At 35.2% G+C, this 18,845-nt stretch overlaps 1 protein-coding gene across 12 annotated transcripts in view; it reads left to right on the forward strand.

The window, feature by feature from the left end:
• Positions 1 to 13,189, forward strand: part of LOC149780011 (uncharacterized) — a 105,027-nt gene extending 91,838 nt beyond the window's left edge. For all 12 annotated transcript variants that reach the window (XM_089936736.1, XM_089936742.1, XM_089936741.1 and 9 more), the window contains 3 exons: positions 454 to 729; positions 9,230 to 9,385; positions 12,937 to 13,189. In XM_089936736.1, the coding sequence (XP_089792862.1) occupies positions 454 to 729; positions 9,230 to 9,385; positions 12,937 to 12,947 (443 nt within the window). In that variant the 3' untranslated portion in view covers positions 12,948 to 13,189. The remainder of the gene's footprint in view (positions 1 to 453; positions 730 to 9,229; positions 9,386 to 12,936) is intronic.
• The last annotated feature ends 5,656 nt before the right edge of the window (positions 13,190 to 18,845 follow it).

Below are 18,845 nucleotides of genomic sequence, written 5' to 3' on the forward strand. Positions count from 1 at the left end.
ACACAGCGATTCCACCCTTTTTTATGAACGTAAAATTAACGATGATTTCCGATCGCCAAACGAAAAAGCCCTAACGTTTCGAATAAAAAGATTAATCTCTTTTTCTTTTTGTAGAACAGTGCAACACTCTATACATATTTTCAAGTAGATAAACAGTTTGGGCAAAAATAATAAGAACATTGTAAGCTAATCCCACAACCAGGCCCCAAAAGAACAATTACTTTTTATTGAGAAAAAAAAGATCATACAAGGTGATACAGTTTCTTTTGCACACGTACTTCAACGGGAAAAATCTCCATGGTGTGACGCGACATCGGTCAGCATGAAGTTAAAAGTATTTTGTCAGCTGCACTTACAATTAGGTTGTGCATTTTCATATTTAGTACTGAGCACGTAAATGTATTCATTGTACAACTGACTTAAGAATCTTACTCAATGTAATATTTTTTACAGATGATTACAGTATACGTCAATGCCATTTATCAACGAATATTGGACAAGTGATCAGATATAGAGATAAATGTTACCTAGCAACACATGGGACTTTCATAAGCTACAATGCGAAGCGTTTTTGTCAACATCTTGGCCCTAACGCTTATCTAGCCATGATTCCCGACAAGGAGACGAACGAGGCAATCGAATATCTCATGAACATGGCACCTGGAGAAAACAAATATTGGTTCGGAGCGATGTGGAATAGTCATAATTTCAGATGGGAGTGGGCAAATGGTGTGTATGTTTGTTTGTTTCTTTCATTAATTTTCCATTCTTTGATCTAATTAATTAATTGATATTACTCGAAGGATTACAGAATGAAAGAATGTTACACGAGAGCTTTGAAGTATAAATGGTTTGCAGATGATTATAATGTTGTTAGCCAGTATGTATTAGCGATATATATTGACATAACGCTGTAGCTACAATTATACCATAATGAGTCAGATACTGATATAATCACGTTATCCGTCACAATACATATTGTGTTTCAGCCTGTAGTATTCCAATTTAGTTTTACATGATCTTTTCACTGGGAATCGTTGGATTTTTACCGGATGCAGTTTGATATTGATGCGACCTCGTAAGAGTTTGATTTCCAGCCTTATATATCATTAGTTAGAGAAGTTATTGCCCCTGATTGACTATCCATTTGACTTTCGTTTCCGCAGTGTAAATTTCCCAAGAATTGTTTGTGAAGCAGACCTTCATTTTGAAATCGTGGATTTAAGCCAAATTCGTCATCCACCCTAAAGTGATGAAACGTAAAACAAGATCGATTTCCAGCATTCCACGCCATAATTTAGAGGAGTTGTTTTCTCGATTGCCCATTCTTTTTATTTCAGTTTCACAACACACATTTCTCAGTTTAGGATTCTGCCAAAAAATATGTTATGGGCATGATCATTCGGAATAGTTCAGATTTACTTTTTTAAATTAACGGGTATATCCAAGACATCTAAAAAAATATTTCGCAATGTTAAAGAAGGATAGAAGAGAGTGATAGTAACAATATACATGTGTTGGAAAAATCGACTGAGCAGTTTACACGCGTGCGCGAAAGCGGATTCTAACGTTTTCAGTTTTCATAGCTAGACCTACACTCGTTGTGTCGTTCGTATAATCACATATTCAAGCCCATGCATCATAATATTATCATATTAGTCATCAATATATGCATTGCTGAATCTGTAAAAGGTCGGGGTCTCCACATTACCTTGAAGCGGTCCACCAAACAGCTTTCAGAAGGCGAGTGGTTATTATTCGTTTGATAGATGTTTGGTCACAGATGTTTTGTCACTTACCTGTATAAAGGAGTAAATCGCAAATATACATGTTTTCGGTGCAGAGGATACGCTTGACGACAACGGACCAGCATAATGAAATGCTTTTAAACCCCAAGTTAAAGAGCCTTCACTTATTTCATCAGCTATCCAAAGTACACAAGATTATATGTTTCTTTCATTACATATCCCTATTATGACTGTAATGTCATGACATCTTCACAGAGTAACGTAGCTAATGGTTAGTTTCCTCATCACAAATACCTTAAGCTATTTGATTGGAAGCTCTTTATAACGAGGGGTCATTTAAGACGTGAAAAATAGTTACTAAACACCAAAACTTATTATATGTTAAAAATAATTCACTATCTTCATAAAACAGCACCAAAACTGTTCTTTGTGTACAATAACATAACACATTATCACAACAAGTTCAATTCACATACATGTATAATTTTGAACTATAACCTTACAAATATCAATACAACACTTACATGCTGAATGTTAACACAGAGCTGTGCATCAAGTCAATGTTCGGGGCATATCGGTCATTATCATAATGCTAACCATGGAGAAAACAAAATTTCGCATTGTATATTCAATCTGAAGTTTAATAGTAATATTTATAAACTCTCAGAGTTATTTCAACGCTCTTATATTGGGGTCATCTCAGATTGTTGCCAATAGAATGTTTCAACGCTCTTATATTGGGGTCATCTCAGAGTGTTGCCAATTGAAAGTGTACGTTATAACAGCTCTCTCTCTCATAACAAATAATTAAAGGATGAGTTCTGTATTTGTTTGTTTATAGATTCATCTACAGACATAGCAGGACAAAGTACGTCCCATTTACTGCCACCTTAATGGCAGAATATTATACTTTGAAATAATCAAGTATGGTTCCCTAAACTTAGATTGAAATCTTAGTTAAAAATAGCAGTCTGCAGTTTAAACATGGTTCAGATATTTTTCTCCTCATTGCAATAAACTCAAATATGTTTTTTTCTCTAACAAAAATAATAATATTTAATTTGAAATAATTGTGTGCATCTAAAGACGACCCCGAAGCATATTCTAAAATTACAAGCCTATGTCCTTAATGGTGTTGTAGATAAACAACCTTTATAATGAAGGGACAGAGAGGCAGGACGGAGAACATACTTTCATCCTTTTTAAAAGATGCACGGAGATAAAAATCAATGTCTTTTATTTTAACTATTATGATTCTCAGTGGTAATTATGAAAAGATTTCAAACAATATCATAACTTTGAGAAAACGCTCTGATTGCTTGACATTTTGTTAGCAGCTTTTCCCGAAATCAGAAACACAGAACAAACCCACATACATTTATATTCGAATATAATCATAGAAATATAAGCCACAGCTACATCAGCAAGACTTTAAAAATGAAAATTACATACCTGTTAATATTTCATAACAACTATAACAGAATATCTGGCTAAAATATTTTTTCCATCTACCCTATTAATATGATGTTAAAATTGTCTTCCAATTCGTTATTAACGTAGATTCTCCATGAAGTTGTCATGACTGCCAGAAGTACTGAATGGGAAAGATAAACCACATGTAACAACCTGTGTATATTAATAATAATAATAATAATAATAATAATAATAAACTGCAGTGTACACAGGTTGTTACACGTGGTTTATCTTTCCATAATAATAATATTATTTCCTCTAGTTTTATAACTGGAAATGATGATAGTTTTTCAAGTTTGTGGGTTATGCGTGAAACTGTCCGTAGATGATTTCATGGTCTTTGTGAGGGCTGAGTTTCTTAGATTACTAGGTATTCAATATATATACTAATATTGGTAAACAAACAAAAAACTGTTTTTTTATATAATCAGATGGCATTTGTCAGATTATACTGAATTACAATCTACATTATGTTCCTGGACGGCAAAACAGTTTTACTTGCAAATATTCATTAATCCATCACTTTCCTCTTTCCAAGAAAACCATTTAAAATTATTTTTTAAACAGAAACTAAACCAATTATTTGCAAACACAGTAGGTAAATGTAGATCTGATCAGGCTGCAAATACACATAGAATCCTTCACTATTACAGCTGCATTTCAGAGAGATGTTGTTGTTGTTATAGGGTTTAGAGCCATTCTTTAGCACAAGATAGACTATACCTGGCGGCCAATATAAATGGTGCATGGAGAACCCGGGAAAAACCCCGACGAGAAGCCACCTGCAAACTTTCTCACACATCCACGTTGCCCGAGCCCCAGACTCGAACCCACGCAGACAGATGTAGAATGGCAGTGGTCCGTAACGAAGAGCGCTTTAGAACACTCGGCCATTAGGGGCCTGTTCAAAGAGATGAACAGACAAAATGGATTTTGGATTTTAATATATGAGAATCACTGCCAGGTCTCTGCTAGGTTGCCTTGAATAACTATATAAATAATGACTTTAAAAATCCTTTATGTCATATAATACCTGGGAAAAAAAGAATACGTCATATAAGCTAAAATAAATTCATGAAGTATACAACTGTAGACCTTAAAATGCACAGTGAAAAATGCCGAGTTAAGCATTGCTTATTTATGGACGGTTTAAAGGTAGAAAATCCTATACCAAACTATTATATCTTTAACACAGTGATGCGCACTGAGTAAAATAATTGATAAATAATACAGTTCCTAACTGGAACGAATCACAATTAAAATGAAAATAGAAAATAAACTGATACTGAGCAAAAATTAAACGCAAAAGAGAAACAGATTAATTACTGTTCAAACAAAGTAATTTCCCTGAAATAATGGTAACATGATTCACATAAGCAATGACGAAATTTCAACTAAATAATAACAAAATGATTCACATAAGCAATGACGAAATTTCAACTAAAATAATAACAAAATGATTCACATAAGCAATGACAAAATTTCAACTAAAATAATAACAAAATGATTCACATAAGCAATGACGAAATTTCAACTAAAATAATAACAAAATGATTCACATAAGCAATGACAAAATGTCCTCTCATATAGTGATTAGTGACAAGTTTTCACTCTAATAGTAATAAATAACACATTTTCACTCAAATAAGGAAAAATGATTGTAAAATTTGGAATGTATCTTGCGGCATACAATTCATCACTACAATGTATGCTCTGCCAGATGGTCAAGGAGCCACCACGAATGGTCAGCCCCTCCTGGTCTGCCTAAGTATCCGTAGAACTTCTTGTTCCTTGCAGATCCATTAGTCATGAAGACTTGGTACCTCACAACGAGATAACCATTACCTTCTTCCGGGCTAACGACACCACCGACAGCAACACACTGCGTATATGCCATCCGAAATTAGCACCACGGCAAAAACGACACCTTGAGAATGGTGCAAACACGAAGATACAGTGTAACACTATCACACTGTCACTCATCCACTTCTTTCAGCCCTTCACCCTTTTCACCGTTCTACAGCTGTAGACATTGCGTCGTAAAGTGGTCCGCTTACTGACAAGACTTTGCGTAATATAATGTTTGTCTCTACCATGAGCTAATTGCAATGCACGGACTCTGTGTGTGTGTGTGTGTGTGTGTGTGTCTGTGTGTGTGTGTTGGACTTAAACTTAGCTTTAACATTTTTTCAGTCATATCGCTACGATGTTTGCAGTGTGGCAGTTTATAGTAATGTCTTGGGGCATCATGTAGCATGATTTCCCACCCATTCATATTATCCTGACACCAGGCCGACGAGTCCTAACACTAACCTCTCAATGCTGAACGCCAAGTGAGGCAGCTGTTAGTACCATTTTTGTAAGTCTTTGGTATGACTCGGCCGGGGACCGAACCCACGACCTCCCGCATCTGAGGTGGATGCGCTAACCAGTAGGCCACCGGAGCGGTGTGTGCTGCCTGGCGATCCGCACAAAGGAGTTTCTCTGCGTAGGGAAAATCCATGCTAACCCTTCTGTCTACATCTGCGATAGACTGTTTTCGTCTTGTAACATGTTTTGTCGTGCACATATGAAACACCGCAAATGATTAGAAATGTAAGGGCCGACGTGGATGTTCAAGAACCAGACTTTGACCCATGGAGAGATGGTGGCACAGTTAAAGGTCAGATTGTAAGCGTATGTTCGAATCAACTTGCCATTGCAGCAAATGTTGATTGGTTTCACATACGACTTGTTCATAGAGCTGAGAGTTCGAAGATCTTGGCCTCACTCGGGCCATCCAGATTTGTACTGTGACAATACTGTTGGACGAGCGTAGATACTTTTGTATACACACTTTAATATATATCTTCAAAATCTCGTTGCGCGAGGTTAATTATTATTGACACGTTTGTAACGATATCGATATATTACAGTATTTGCCTTCTACTCCCAGAATAGAAAATACAAATCCAGTTTTGTTGTAAGAGATTGGGTTTTATTGTGAATGAGGTTGGTAAACAAAGATAAATGACTTTGACCTGCTATATTACACCTTATGACATGGGAAAAAGGTCCAGCCACATTTTTGCTTGAAGCAAAATGATCGTCGGGCACTTTTCGTACTGCAATCCCATGACCAGCGAACTCCAGAAGCTATAATGGAATGACTAACACTAATATGCTGTTCATGATATTCTGTTTATGCAGACAATTAATAAACTACGTAATCTGAAAGTTATTTACCATTTGTCATGCACTTGGACAACCCAGCTTGAGCAGTAATCAAGGTAGCCTCATTGCTCAGAGTGAACAAAATTCAAAACGGTAATCCTGGTTCAAGGTCGTCTAGTAGGCTACACGTGTAAAATGAAAACAGCACAATAATTGATGGTTCAAACACTGGCCGAGTCACACCAAAGACGTAACATCTATGCGCTCAAGATTAAGATGGTAGGAGTCGGCCTGATGTCATGATAATGTGACTGGGTGGGACATGATGCTACATGTATGCGACATGATGCCCAGGTTGTGGACATTATTATAAAATGCCACACTGCAGACATCGTAGACAAATGACAGAAAAATTATTAAAGCTACGTTAACAGTCTAAATCACAGACACACGTACACACACAAGAAATACACAGAAAACAAATTTTATTTAAGCTCTTAGCATTATTCTGACACTATGGTCTTACACCAAGTAACATAAAGAATCAAAACCATCACGTTTAGTAAAATTAACAAATAACTTTATTTTCTAAGTTACAACGTGAAACTATTCAATGAGCTTACAGAATTGGGAACTAATCCGATGTACTCAAAAATGTTTTCTTTTAAGTCAGAAAGTATAGAATGATTCGAATGAATTTCAAGTCTTGATACATCACAATAATATGATTTAAAATGTCTTTGAATGAGAACTCAAAAATCCGAAAATAATGTTTTCAACGAAAAAGTCAATGAAACTTTTTAATTTCTGATTTAAAAAAATAAACAATTCCTTTCAAATTATAACTGAACACAGCTATAAACTATGTTTATATATTCCTAAAGACTGAAAAATAAATAATATTGAAGATTATCATTACAAAACTCTATATAATACTCACTTGATAAGTCTTGCAGTGTCTTTTCTAAACAACTAATGGAATATTTAAAAATATTTTCAGCAAGTTCATTTCCAAAATAGTCTACGGTTGTAATCAATGCTAAGTATTGAATTTAAATTGAAGTAAACAGCTTAAAAATGTCAATAGTCAGGTAGGCCAAAACTCTACCCTCAATCAACGACAAAGGGAAAGCACACTAAATACATTAAATGTCCATAACAGCATACGAATCAACATTCAGCTAGAACCAGCCAAAATCAGTATTAAAATTTTTGCAAATTACCTCTTCCCAAATTTCATCTGTCCTTATTGTAACCCCCCAAAATAATTCTTGCGCTTTACAAATTAATAAATTGGCTATTAAGTTCCACTCATTTTGATAGAATAAATTCATTGAAATCTGAGCCGTTATGGTGGCTATACGTCCCTGTATTTTGAATGATGAATACAAACTTGGAACTCCCTTTGTAACACCCTATGGCACCATCTAAAGCGAGTTATGCATTAGTGTTTGAGCTACGTTTTGAGGACTGGAAATAATTAAGCTTTATATATTCAATTTTCCAAACACTTTTAAATCTTTAATTGTATTTTTATATTTGGTACCCCGTGCTAATATTTATTTACAAGGCTTTGTCTTCCCTTCCTATCTAATTCTTTATATTTAACTTGTAAGAGCTTTGCCTTTAATCGGCACCATACAGTAAGTATTGTGCTGCTGCGTCGTCAAACCCACTTGCTACCATTATTAATACCTAACCTGCTACTTAACAGGTTTGTAAAAGACAGACACTATGAGATCTTAAATACGAGCACAAGAAAACCATATTACCGAAACTGAAATATGACCAATACTTTTTGCCAAGACTCATGTGGCATAACCTTCAGTCGGAAGATTATTTTTCTACATAAAAGTCAACCGAATGAGTGTACTGTGAAAGGGTAAAAAATACTTGACCTAGAAGGTTTTGAATTTAATATCTTGAGATTTTCTCCCGAGATCGCTTCAAATGGTGTTTTGCATCATTGGTGTAAGCGACACCTTCCTAGAATTCAATGCATTCTCATGGATTATGCTTTCAATAAGTACTTCTGACCCAATCTTTAACATAAAATCATATACCTTATTTATTTGTCTGTGTTATATCGATGTCTACCAACAATTATAAAAGGGTCATATAACGTTACCATGGTGTGTCCGTTCCACACACCTTGGTTAGGTTTTGCATGTAGGTCAGTTTCACAGGCATTGTAACATTGTATGTAGAACTTACCTTTAAGCTTTAGTCTCATTGATTAAGTTTACATTCAGGTCAGCTTCCTGGGCATTGTAACTTTTAGCTCGACTTGATTTGGTTATTACACATACGCTTTAGTTTCTTTGATTAAGCTTGCATTTAGGTCAGTTTCTCAAACATTGTTTACCGCAGATGTCTGCAGCTTTTTACTTTGATGCGTTTTGGAGAGTGAAATAAAACTGTACCAAATTTTATTATTCTTACCTACATTGCTTCAGTGACTCCGATTACTTTTTGCGTTTATGTCAGTTTAACAGGCTATATTTGCCAAAGTTATTCAGTTTGCAATGTAGATGCGTCTTGTTGAGTACAACACTAAGTAAAATACAAGTCACTATGGTCTAGTGAATTCGGTTAAGTTTTGTTATTTAAGTAAATTTGTCAGACATTATTGGTCAGAAATGCATGTAAGTTTGTTTATGGATTTGTCTTGATAAGGTCAAAGCAAATATAACTAAAGAGTCAATGTGGTTCTATTTAATATCTCAATAATTATGGTTAACGTTTCCATTTATTTTACCTTCTCATGCAGATTTTACTTCAGCGTTGTACAATTGTTTGTGGGAGGCATTTGTGATTCAGAGTATGTCAACATTTTTAGTTTAATTCCTTTACAGGGAAAGGACTTAATTACACAAACTGGAAGAGTGGGGAAGGCAGCAAGACTGGAAAAATAGTAAATTGGAAACAATGTGCATTGGTGACATCTGATGGGCGTTGGTCAGATAGAGTTTGTTGGTACATTCAAACGAACAGAGCCATGTGTGAGATGCGTAAGTATGAAACACTCAATATTCAAGTAAATACACGTTATAGGGATAACTCTTGTTTGATATATGGCATTTATAGATGTATGAACCGTTCACCTTAAACAGTAAAAAGTGGTACGTGCATAGTAAATACCAAACGACTGAAGGCAAGAATCTGCCTATCAGACATATTGCAGTGTCAGGTTTGAAATATATACATTTTTCTGGATTTTCTGTTTGCTATAAACCAAGTATTCAAAGGCGCTATGTAAAATGATCGAAGAGAAATACGACACCTGATCATATGATCTAAAGCTAATTGAAAGAAATGAGCTATAACCAACAAGTTGAGTAAAATTCAACACATAATGAATTTCCCGTGAATGCAAAATAAACATTTTAAAATAAGTTACAGTATTGCGAACTATATCCCAAAAAGATTAGTAAGTTATATAACAAGGTCCAAAGGTATAGAGAATTCCAAATGAATTCCAGTTGTATTCCGAATGAATTCCTGTCTTGAATGTGATGATTTACCAATATACTGGAATAGTAATGATGTGCCAGAAGTTCAAAATGTTCTGTAAATGAATCCACAACAAATCAAAGTAGTGATTTATTCCTAATAGTACCTATGAACACTTCATAATTCTAATGAATACTTTAAATTAATAAATCCTCTCAAACATTAACAGAGACACAAGTAAACGACGTGTTCATATAGACAGATGCTAGAGCAGGGATCAGCAATTATGTTGATCAATATCTTTAAATAGAACGTAAGAGAACATAGAAAGACCGGGATGAGGGTGGGAAGTTCATTTATATAACATTCGATAACACCTTTTACTTAAATTTTAGTAAGCTACCTGGCAAACATCAAATTATCCATGCTTTCCCGAGGGGAATAGTAATGTCCTGAATTTAAATCCAAGTAAACATGTTTATCTAAACGTAATAATTATATTATTATATAATCAACAAGAAGAAACAAAAATTAGTTATATAATAGGTTGTTTACAACAAAACATTAGTCATGTATGCCCTCAATTATGGGCAAAGGCAAATTAAACAGTACAAATGAAAGATACATTACAACATAACAGGAGGGTAATGAATTCGTCAGATATGAAGAACGAAAATCCCTTTTCAGCATATGCACTTTTGTTAGATTACATACTGACTTGTAATATTTTACTGGATTTATGAAACTTTGTGAACGGCCGCAGGGGAAGAGAAAATCATTAATCCATGGCATGTACTCAATCTTCAAGCTTCAGGATCTCATAAGTCCTGTAAAATATGAGGTTTAACTGTTATAATTACAATTTAATTGAATACTAATCAATAATCTTAAAAAATAAATGATAGTTTAATGATTTTAAAAATATTGTTAACGTATCTTAACGTGCATTGTTCCTTACGTTATAATTATAATTAGCAGTTAAGCGATTCCCCTAACACTGAAGACGATGTGAAAACGGTCACGTTAATTGATTTGTTCATTAAAGACCTTTTCGCATTTAGCCGGAGAAGTTAGCTATGATGGAAAGTTCAAATAACGTCTGGTTTTTGAAGTCATAAACAGACCAAAAACTTTTTTCAAAAGTTATTGATTCTAAAAATCTGCAAATGGCTCTTTTCATAAAAAATATGTATAATTTTAGAGCTGTTCCTAGTCAAAACCTGTCATAACGCACGTATGTAATTGTAAGGCTTCTCCTGGTCAAAGCAGTTGCTCACCTACAGTATGAAGATGATTAAAATTATTAAGAAATTTAGCAGCGATAGACTCACATAGAAATAATGATAACAGAAAACTAGTAGTGACATTCTCACATAGAAATAATGATAACAGAAAACTAGTAGTGATATACTCACATAGAAATAATGATAACAGAAACCTAGTAGTGATAGACTCACATAGAAATAATGATAACAGAAAACTAGTAGTGATAGACTCACATAGAAATAATGATAACAGAAAACTAGCAGTGACATTCTCACATAGAAATAATGATAACAGAAAACTAGTAGTGATATACTCACATAGAAATAATGATAACAGAAACCTAGTAGTGATAGACTCACATAGAAATAATGATAACAGAAAACTAGTAGTGATAGACTCACATAGAAATAATGATAACAGAAAACTAGTAGTGATATACTCACATAGAAATAATGATAACAGAAACCTAGTAGTGATATACTCACATAGAAATAATGATAACAGAAAACTAGTAGTGATAGACTCACATAGAAATAATGATAACAGAAACCTAGTAGTGATATACTCACATAGAAATAATGATAACAGAAACCTAGTAGTGATAGACTCACATAGAAATAATGATAACAGAAAACTAGTAGTGATAGACTCACATAGAAATAATGATAACAGAAAACTAGTAGTGATAGACTCACATAGAAATAATGATAACAGAAACCTAGTAGTGATAGACTCACATAGAAATATTGATAACAGAACCTAGTAGTGATAGACTCACATAGAAATATTGATAACAGGATACTAGTAGTGATGTATCCACATTGAAAAGATGATATCAGAAAACTAGTAGTGATAGACTCACATAGAAATAATGATTAGAGAAATGAAGTAGTGATAGACTCACATAGAAATAATGATTACAGAAATGAAATAGTGATAGACTCACATAGAAATAATGATAACAGAAACCTAGTAGTGATAGACTCACATAGAAATAATGATTACAGAAATGAAGTAGACATAGATGCACATAGAAATAATAACATAAAACGAGTAGTGATAGATGCTATACAAATGATGATAACAGAGAACAAAAGGTTTAAAGTTGACAATATTACATTGCAAAATGCATAATACAGAGTCCAAACTGACACATTAACTCAGTTGAGCAGAATTATTTTATATTTGTTATGTGATTTCTATGCTAACTTAATTTTGACGATATATATAAAACCATACACACTGTATAATACAATAACTGACAATGAGCTGGTCTTCATCATTTTATGCAGAATAAATAATTGTATTATTTGTCTTTCGTCTGGTCTATTTGGTTTTCGTCATAAATATTTGGGCAAGAATTTCAAAAGCTGTTTTCATCCTTGTATCTAATATATCGATGGAGCATTTTATATGTTTTCCTATTAGACGGATTTTTATATCACATGAAGCCGTATTTCCTCATCCCTCACTTATCTACTAAAATATGCCCAAAAGCCTTCTTATACGTACGATATATACGGCATTCACTTAAATACTAATCTAAGACCGACAGTAATACATTTTCTGTAAGGCTTTAAAGATAATGAATAATTGACAGTATATATGATGCAGTAAGATGAATGGATGTTTGAATGAGATTCACTTTCGTACCTTCTAAAATTTAAAAAAGGTAATAAAAATTATAAATCTCGATGATTTGAGAAGACGGTTTCTCTCAATAACAAATTCCCGCGTGTATTAGTCAATTTTGTAAATCATAGCTTTCATCTCATATAGCTATAGTTACTCAGATGTCTCTTTGTTCTGAAAAACTTGTACATATATATTGTTTTTATTTCAGCTGCAGACTGAACAAATGCAAGAAAATTCACCAAATGGTGTTGAAGACGTTTGTAATATAAAAAACATCGATCGGACTACAAATGAAAGAAACAGTTGCATGTGTATTTTATAGTGACACTTTCTAGAATACAATTCATTGTAAAAACAGAAACCAAATATCACTACACATGAAATCCACATACAATTACAACGCCTTCTCAAATATTTACATGAAGCGTTTTTTTTTATAAAAATAAACCATATAGCGTGCCTGACTGTCTTATTTAGCTTTCTCATCATTGTATACTGTGCTTTGAAAATTACCAGCAACAGGTCAGTAGTAGCTAAGGGGGTGATATACTGATATATGACTATTACCTTCCCCCATAATCACTGTCTTTGCAATATCGTGAATAGTGAGAGGAGTAAGTATCGTATAAATGTTTGCTATATATCCACAACATTTTTAGATAATTCATATGTCATATTTTTCACCTTCTTGTATAGTCTTATATCAATTGATTGAAACTAATGACTATGATTTACTCACATAATCAAAGCTGCAACAAAATAATTCAACTACTATTTGATCAGTGAGATATAAACCGGTAAGAAAGTTTTAACAAAATACATTAACGTTCTTTAATGAATTTATGAATTAACATGGCCGAACTATTAGAAGAAAGTGCTCTATAAACTAGGCAAAGTTAAATAAAAAGAAGCTGGAGACGGAAAGTCCTCCATAAAGTAGGCACAGTTAAACAAAAAGCAGCTGGAGACGGAAAGTGCTCTATTAAATAGGTACACTTTGAAAAAAAGCAGCTGGAGACGGAAAGTGCTCCATAAAGTAGGCACAGTTAAATAAAAAGCAGCTGCAGACGGAAAGTGCTCTATTAAATAGGCACACTTGAATAAAAAGCAAATGGAGACGGAACGTGCTCCATAAAGTAGGCAGAGTTTAATAAAAAGCATCTGGAGACGGAAAGTCCTCCATAAAGTAGGCACAGTTAAATAAAAAGCAACTGGAGACGGAACGTGCTCCATAAAGTAGACACACTTAAATAAAAAGCAGCTGGAGACGGAAAGTGCTCTATTAAATAGGCACATTTAAATAAAGAGCAGCTGAAAACGGAACGTGCTCCATAAAGTAGGCAAAGTTAAATAAAAATCAACTGGAAACGGAACGTGCTCCATAAAGTAGACACAGTTAAATAAAAAGCAGCTGGAGACGGAAAGTGCTCTATTAAATAGGCACACTTGAATAAAAATCAATTGGAGACGGAAAGTGCTCCATAAAGTAGGCACACTTAAATAAAAAGCAGCTAGAGACGGAAAGTGCTCTATTAAATAGGCACACTTGAATAAAAGCAACTGGAGACGGAACGTGCTCCATAAAGTAGACACACTTAAGTAAAAGCAGCTGGAGATGGAAAGTGCTCTATTAAATAGGCACAGTTAAATAAAAAGCAACTGGAGACGGAACGTGCTCCATAAAGTAGGCAAAGTTAAATAAAACTCAACTGGACACGGAACGTGCTCCATAAAGTAGACACAATTAAATAAAAATCAGCTCGAGACGGAAAGTGCTCTATTAAATAGGCACACTTAAATAAAAAGCAACTGGAAACGAAACATGCTCCATAAAGTAGGCAAAGTAAAATAAAAAGCAACTGGAGACGGAACGTGCTCCATAAAGTAGACACAGTTAAATAAAAAGCAGCTGAAGACGGAAAGTGCTCTATTAAATAGGCACACATGAATAAAAAAACAACTGGAGACGGATCGTGCTCCATAAAGTAGACACAGTTAAATAAAAAGCAGCAGGAGACGGAAAGTGCTCTATTAAATAGGCAAAGTTAAATAAAAAGCAACGGGAGACGGAACGTGCTCCATAAAGTAGACACTTAAATAAAGCAACTGGAGACGTAACGTGCTCCATAAAGTAGACACACTTAAATAAAATGCAACTGGAGACGTAACGTGCTCCATAAAGTAGACACACTTAAAAAAAAGCAACTGGAGACGGAACGTGCTCCATAAAGTAGACACAGTTAAATAAGTAGCAACTGGAGACGGAACGTGCTCAATAAAGTAGACACAATTAAATAAAAAGCTACTGGAGACGGAACATGCCCCATAAAGTAGGCACAGTTAAACAAAAAGCAAATGGAGACGGAACGTGCTCAATAAAGTAGGCACAGTTAAATAAAAGCAACTGGAGACGGAACGTGCTCCATAAAGTAGGCACAGTTAAACAAATAGCAACTGGAAACGGAACGTGCTCCATAAAGTAGGCAAAGTTAAATAAAAAGCAACGGGAGACGGAACGTGCTCCATAAAGTAGACATACTTAAATAAAAGCAACTGGAGACGGAACGTGCTCCATAAATTAGGCAAAGTTAAATAAAAAGCAACTGGAGACGGAACGTGCTCCATAAAGTAGACACACTTAAATAAAAGCAACTGGAGACGGAACGTGCTTCATAAATTAGGCACAGTTAAACAAAAACCAACTGGAGACGGAACGTGCTCCATAAAGTAGGCACAGTTAAATAAAAAGCAACTGGAGACGGAACGTGTTCCATAAAGTAGACACAGTTAAATAGAAAGTAACTGGAGACGGAATGTGCTCCATAAAGTAGACACAGTTAAATAAAAAGCAGCTGAAGACGGAAAGTGCTCTATTAAATAGGCACACATGAATAAAAAAACAACTGGAGACGGATTGTGCTCCATAAAGTAGACACAGTTAAATAAAAAGCAGCAGGAGACGGAAAGTGCTCTATTAAATAGGCAAAGTTAAATAAAAAGCAACGGGAGACGGAACGTGCTCCATAAAGTAGGCAAAGTTAAATAAAAAGCAACTGGAGACGGAACGTGCTCCATAAAGTAGACACTTAAAAAAAAGCAACTGGAGACGTAACGTGCTCCATAAAGCAGACACACTTAAAAAAAAGCAACTGGAGACGGAACGTGCTCCATAAAGTAGACACAGTTAAATAAGTAGCAACTGGAGACGGAACGTGCTCAATAAAGTAGACACAATTAAATAAAAAGCTACTGGAGACGGAACATGCCCCATAAAGTAGGCACAGTTAAACAAAAAGCAAATGGAGACGGAACGTGCTCAATAAAGTAGGCAAAGTTAAATAAAAAGCAACTGGAGACGGAACGTGCTCCATAAAGTAGACATACTTAAATAAAAGCAACTGGAGACGGAACGTGCTCCATAAATTAGGCAAAGTTAAATAAAAAGCAACTGGAGACGGAACGTGCTCCATAAAGTAGACACACTTAAATAAAAGCAACTGGAGACGGAACGTGCTTCATAAATTAGGCACAGTTAAACAAAAACCAACTGGAGACGGAACGTGCTCCATAAAGTAGGCAAAGTTAAATAAAAAGCAACTGGAGAGGGAACGTGCTCCATAAAGTAGACACAATTAAATAAAAGCAACTGGAGACGGAACGTGCTCCATAAATTAGGCACAGTTAAACAAAAAGCAACTGGAGACGGAACGTGCTCCATAAAGTAGACACAATTAAATAAAAAGCAACTGGAGACGGAACGTGCTCCATAAAGTAGGCACAGTTAAACAAATAGCAACTGGAGACGGAACGTGCTCCATAAAGTAGGCAAAGTTAAATAAAAAGCAACTGGAGACGGAACGTGCTCCATAAAGTAGACACACTTAAATAAAAACAACTGGAGACGGAACGTGCTTCATAAATTAGGCACAGTTAAATAAAAAGCAACTGGAGACGGAACGTGCTTCATAAATTAGGCACATTTAAACAAAAACGAACTGGAGACGGAACGTGCTCCATAAATTAGGGACAGTTAAATAAAAACCAACTGGAGATGGAACGTGCGCCATAAAATAGACACAGTTAAATAAAAACCAACTGGAGACGGATCGTGCTCCATAAAGTAGACACAGTTAAATAAAAAGCAGCAGGAGACGGAAAGTGCTCTATTAAATAGGCAAAGTTAAATAAAAAGCAACGGGAGACGGAACGTGCTCCATAAAGTAGGCAAAGTTAAATAAAAAGCAACTGGAGACAGAACGTGCTCCATAAAGTAGACACTTAAAAAAAAAGCAACTGGAGACGGAACGTGCTCCATAAAGTAGACACACTTAAAAGCAACTGGAGACGGAACTTCCTACATAAAGTAGGCACAGTTAAATAAAAAGCAACTGGAGACGGAACGTGCTCCACAAAGTAAGCACAGTTAAATAAAAAGCAACTCGATACGGAACGTGCTCCATAAAGTAGACACACCTAAATAAAAGCAATTGGAGACGGAACGTGCTCCATAAAGTAGACACAGTTAAATAAAAAGCAACTGGAGATGGAAAGTGCTCTATGAAATTGGCACACTTGAATAAAAAGCAACTGGAGACAGAACGTGCTCCATAAAGTAAGCAAAGTTAAATAAAAAGCAACTGGAGGTGGAACGTGCTCCATAAAGTAGACACAGTTAAATAAAAAGCAACTGGATACGGAAAGTGCTCTATTTAAAAGGCACACTTGAATAAAAAGCAACTGGAGACGGAACGTGCTCCACAAAGTAGGCACAGTTAAACAAGAAGCAACTGGAGACGGAACGTGCTCCATAAAATAGGCAAAGTTAAATAAAAAGCAACTGGAGACGGAGCGTGCTCCATAAAGTACGCACACTTAAATAAAAGCAACTGGAGACGGAACGTGCTCCATGAAGTATGCACAGTTAAATAAAAAGCAACTGGAGACGGAATGTGCTCCATAAAGTAGACACACTTAAATAAAAGCAACTGGAGACGGAACGTGCTCCATAAAGTAGACACAGTTAAATAAAAATCAACTGGAGACGGAACGTGTTCCATAAAGTAGACACACTTAAATAAAAGCAACTGGAGACGGAACGTGCTCCATAAAGCAGGCACAGTTAAATAAAAAGCAACTGGAGACGGAACGTGCTCCATAAAGTAGACACAGTTAAATAGAAAGTAACTGGAGACGGAATGTGCTCCATAAAGTAGACACAGTTAAATAAAAAGCAACTGGAGACGGAACGTGCTCCGTAAAGTAGGCACAGTTAAATAAAAAGCAATTGAAACGGATCCTGCTGCATAAAGTAGACACAGTTAAATAAGTAGCAACTGGAGACGGAACGTGCTCCATAAAGTAGACACTCTTAAATAAAAAGCAACTGGAGACGGAACGTGCTCCATTAAGTAGACACAGCTAAATAGAAAGCAACTGGAGACGGAACGTGCTCCATAATGTAGACAAAGTTAAATAAAAAGCAACTGGAGACGGAATGTGCTCCATAACGTAGACACAGTTAAATAAAAAGCAACTGGAGACGGAACGTGCTCCATAAAGTAGACACAGTTAAATAGAAACCAACTGGAGACGGAATGTGCTCCATAAGGTAGACACAGTTAAATAAAAGCAACTGGAGACGGAACGTGCTCCATAAAGTAGACAGTTAAATAAAAAGCTACTGGAGACGGAACGTGCACCATAAAGTAGACACAGTTAAATAGAAAGCAACTGGAGACGGAACGTGCTCCATAAAGTAGACACAGTTAAATAAAAAGCAACTGGAAACGGAACATGCTCCATAAAGTAGGCACAGTTAAATAAAAAGCAACTGGAGACGGAACGTGCTTCATAAAGTAGACACAGTTAAAAAAAAGCAGCTGGAGACGGAACGTGCTCCATAAAGTAGACACACTTAAATAAAAAGCTTAAACCTACTGCAAGGATCATTAATTAATAAATCTCTTAATACAGTAAAAAATCTCTTATAAAGAAAACTCATCAGCGAAAAGTTGTGTATATCGAATATAATTTCATTCCCCATGGAAAGTGAAACTTTATCTTCTCGTCTTCTATATAACGAAATCCTTACTTAATTGCCTAAATTTATATGTCCAT

Source organism: Sinohyriopsis cumingii, chromosome 16, assembly GCF_028554795.1.
Source record: "Sinohyriopsis cumingii isolate HCF-2022 chromosome 16, ASM2855479v2, whole genome shotgun sequence".
NCBI lineage: Eukaryota > Metazoa > Mollusca > Bivalvia > Unionida > Unionidae > Sinohyriopsis > Sinohyriopsis cumingii.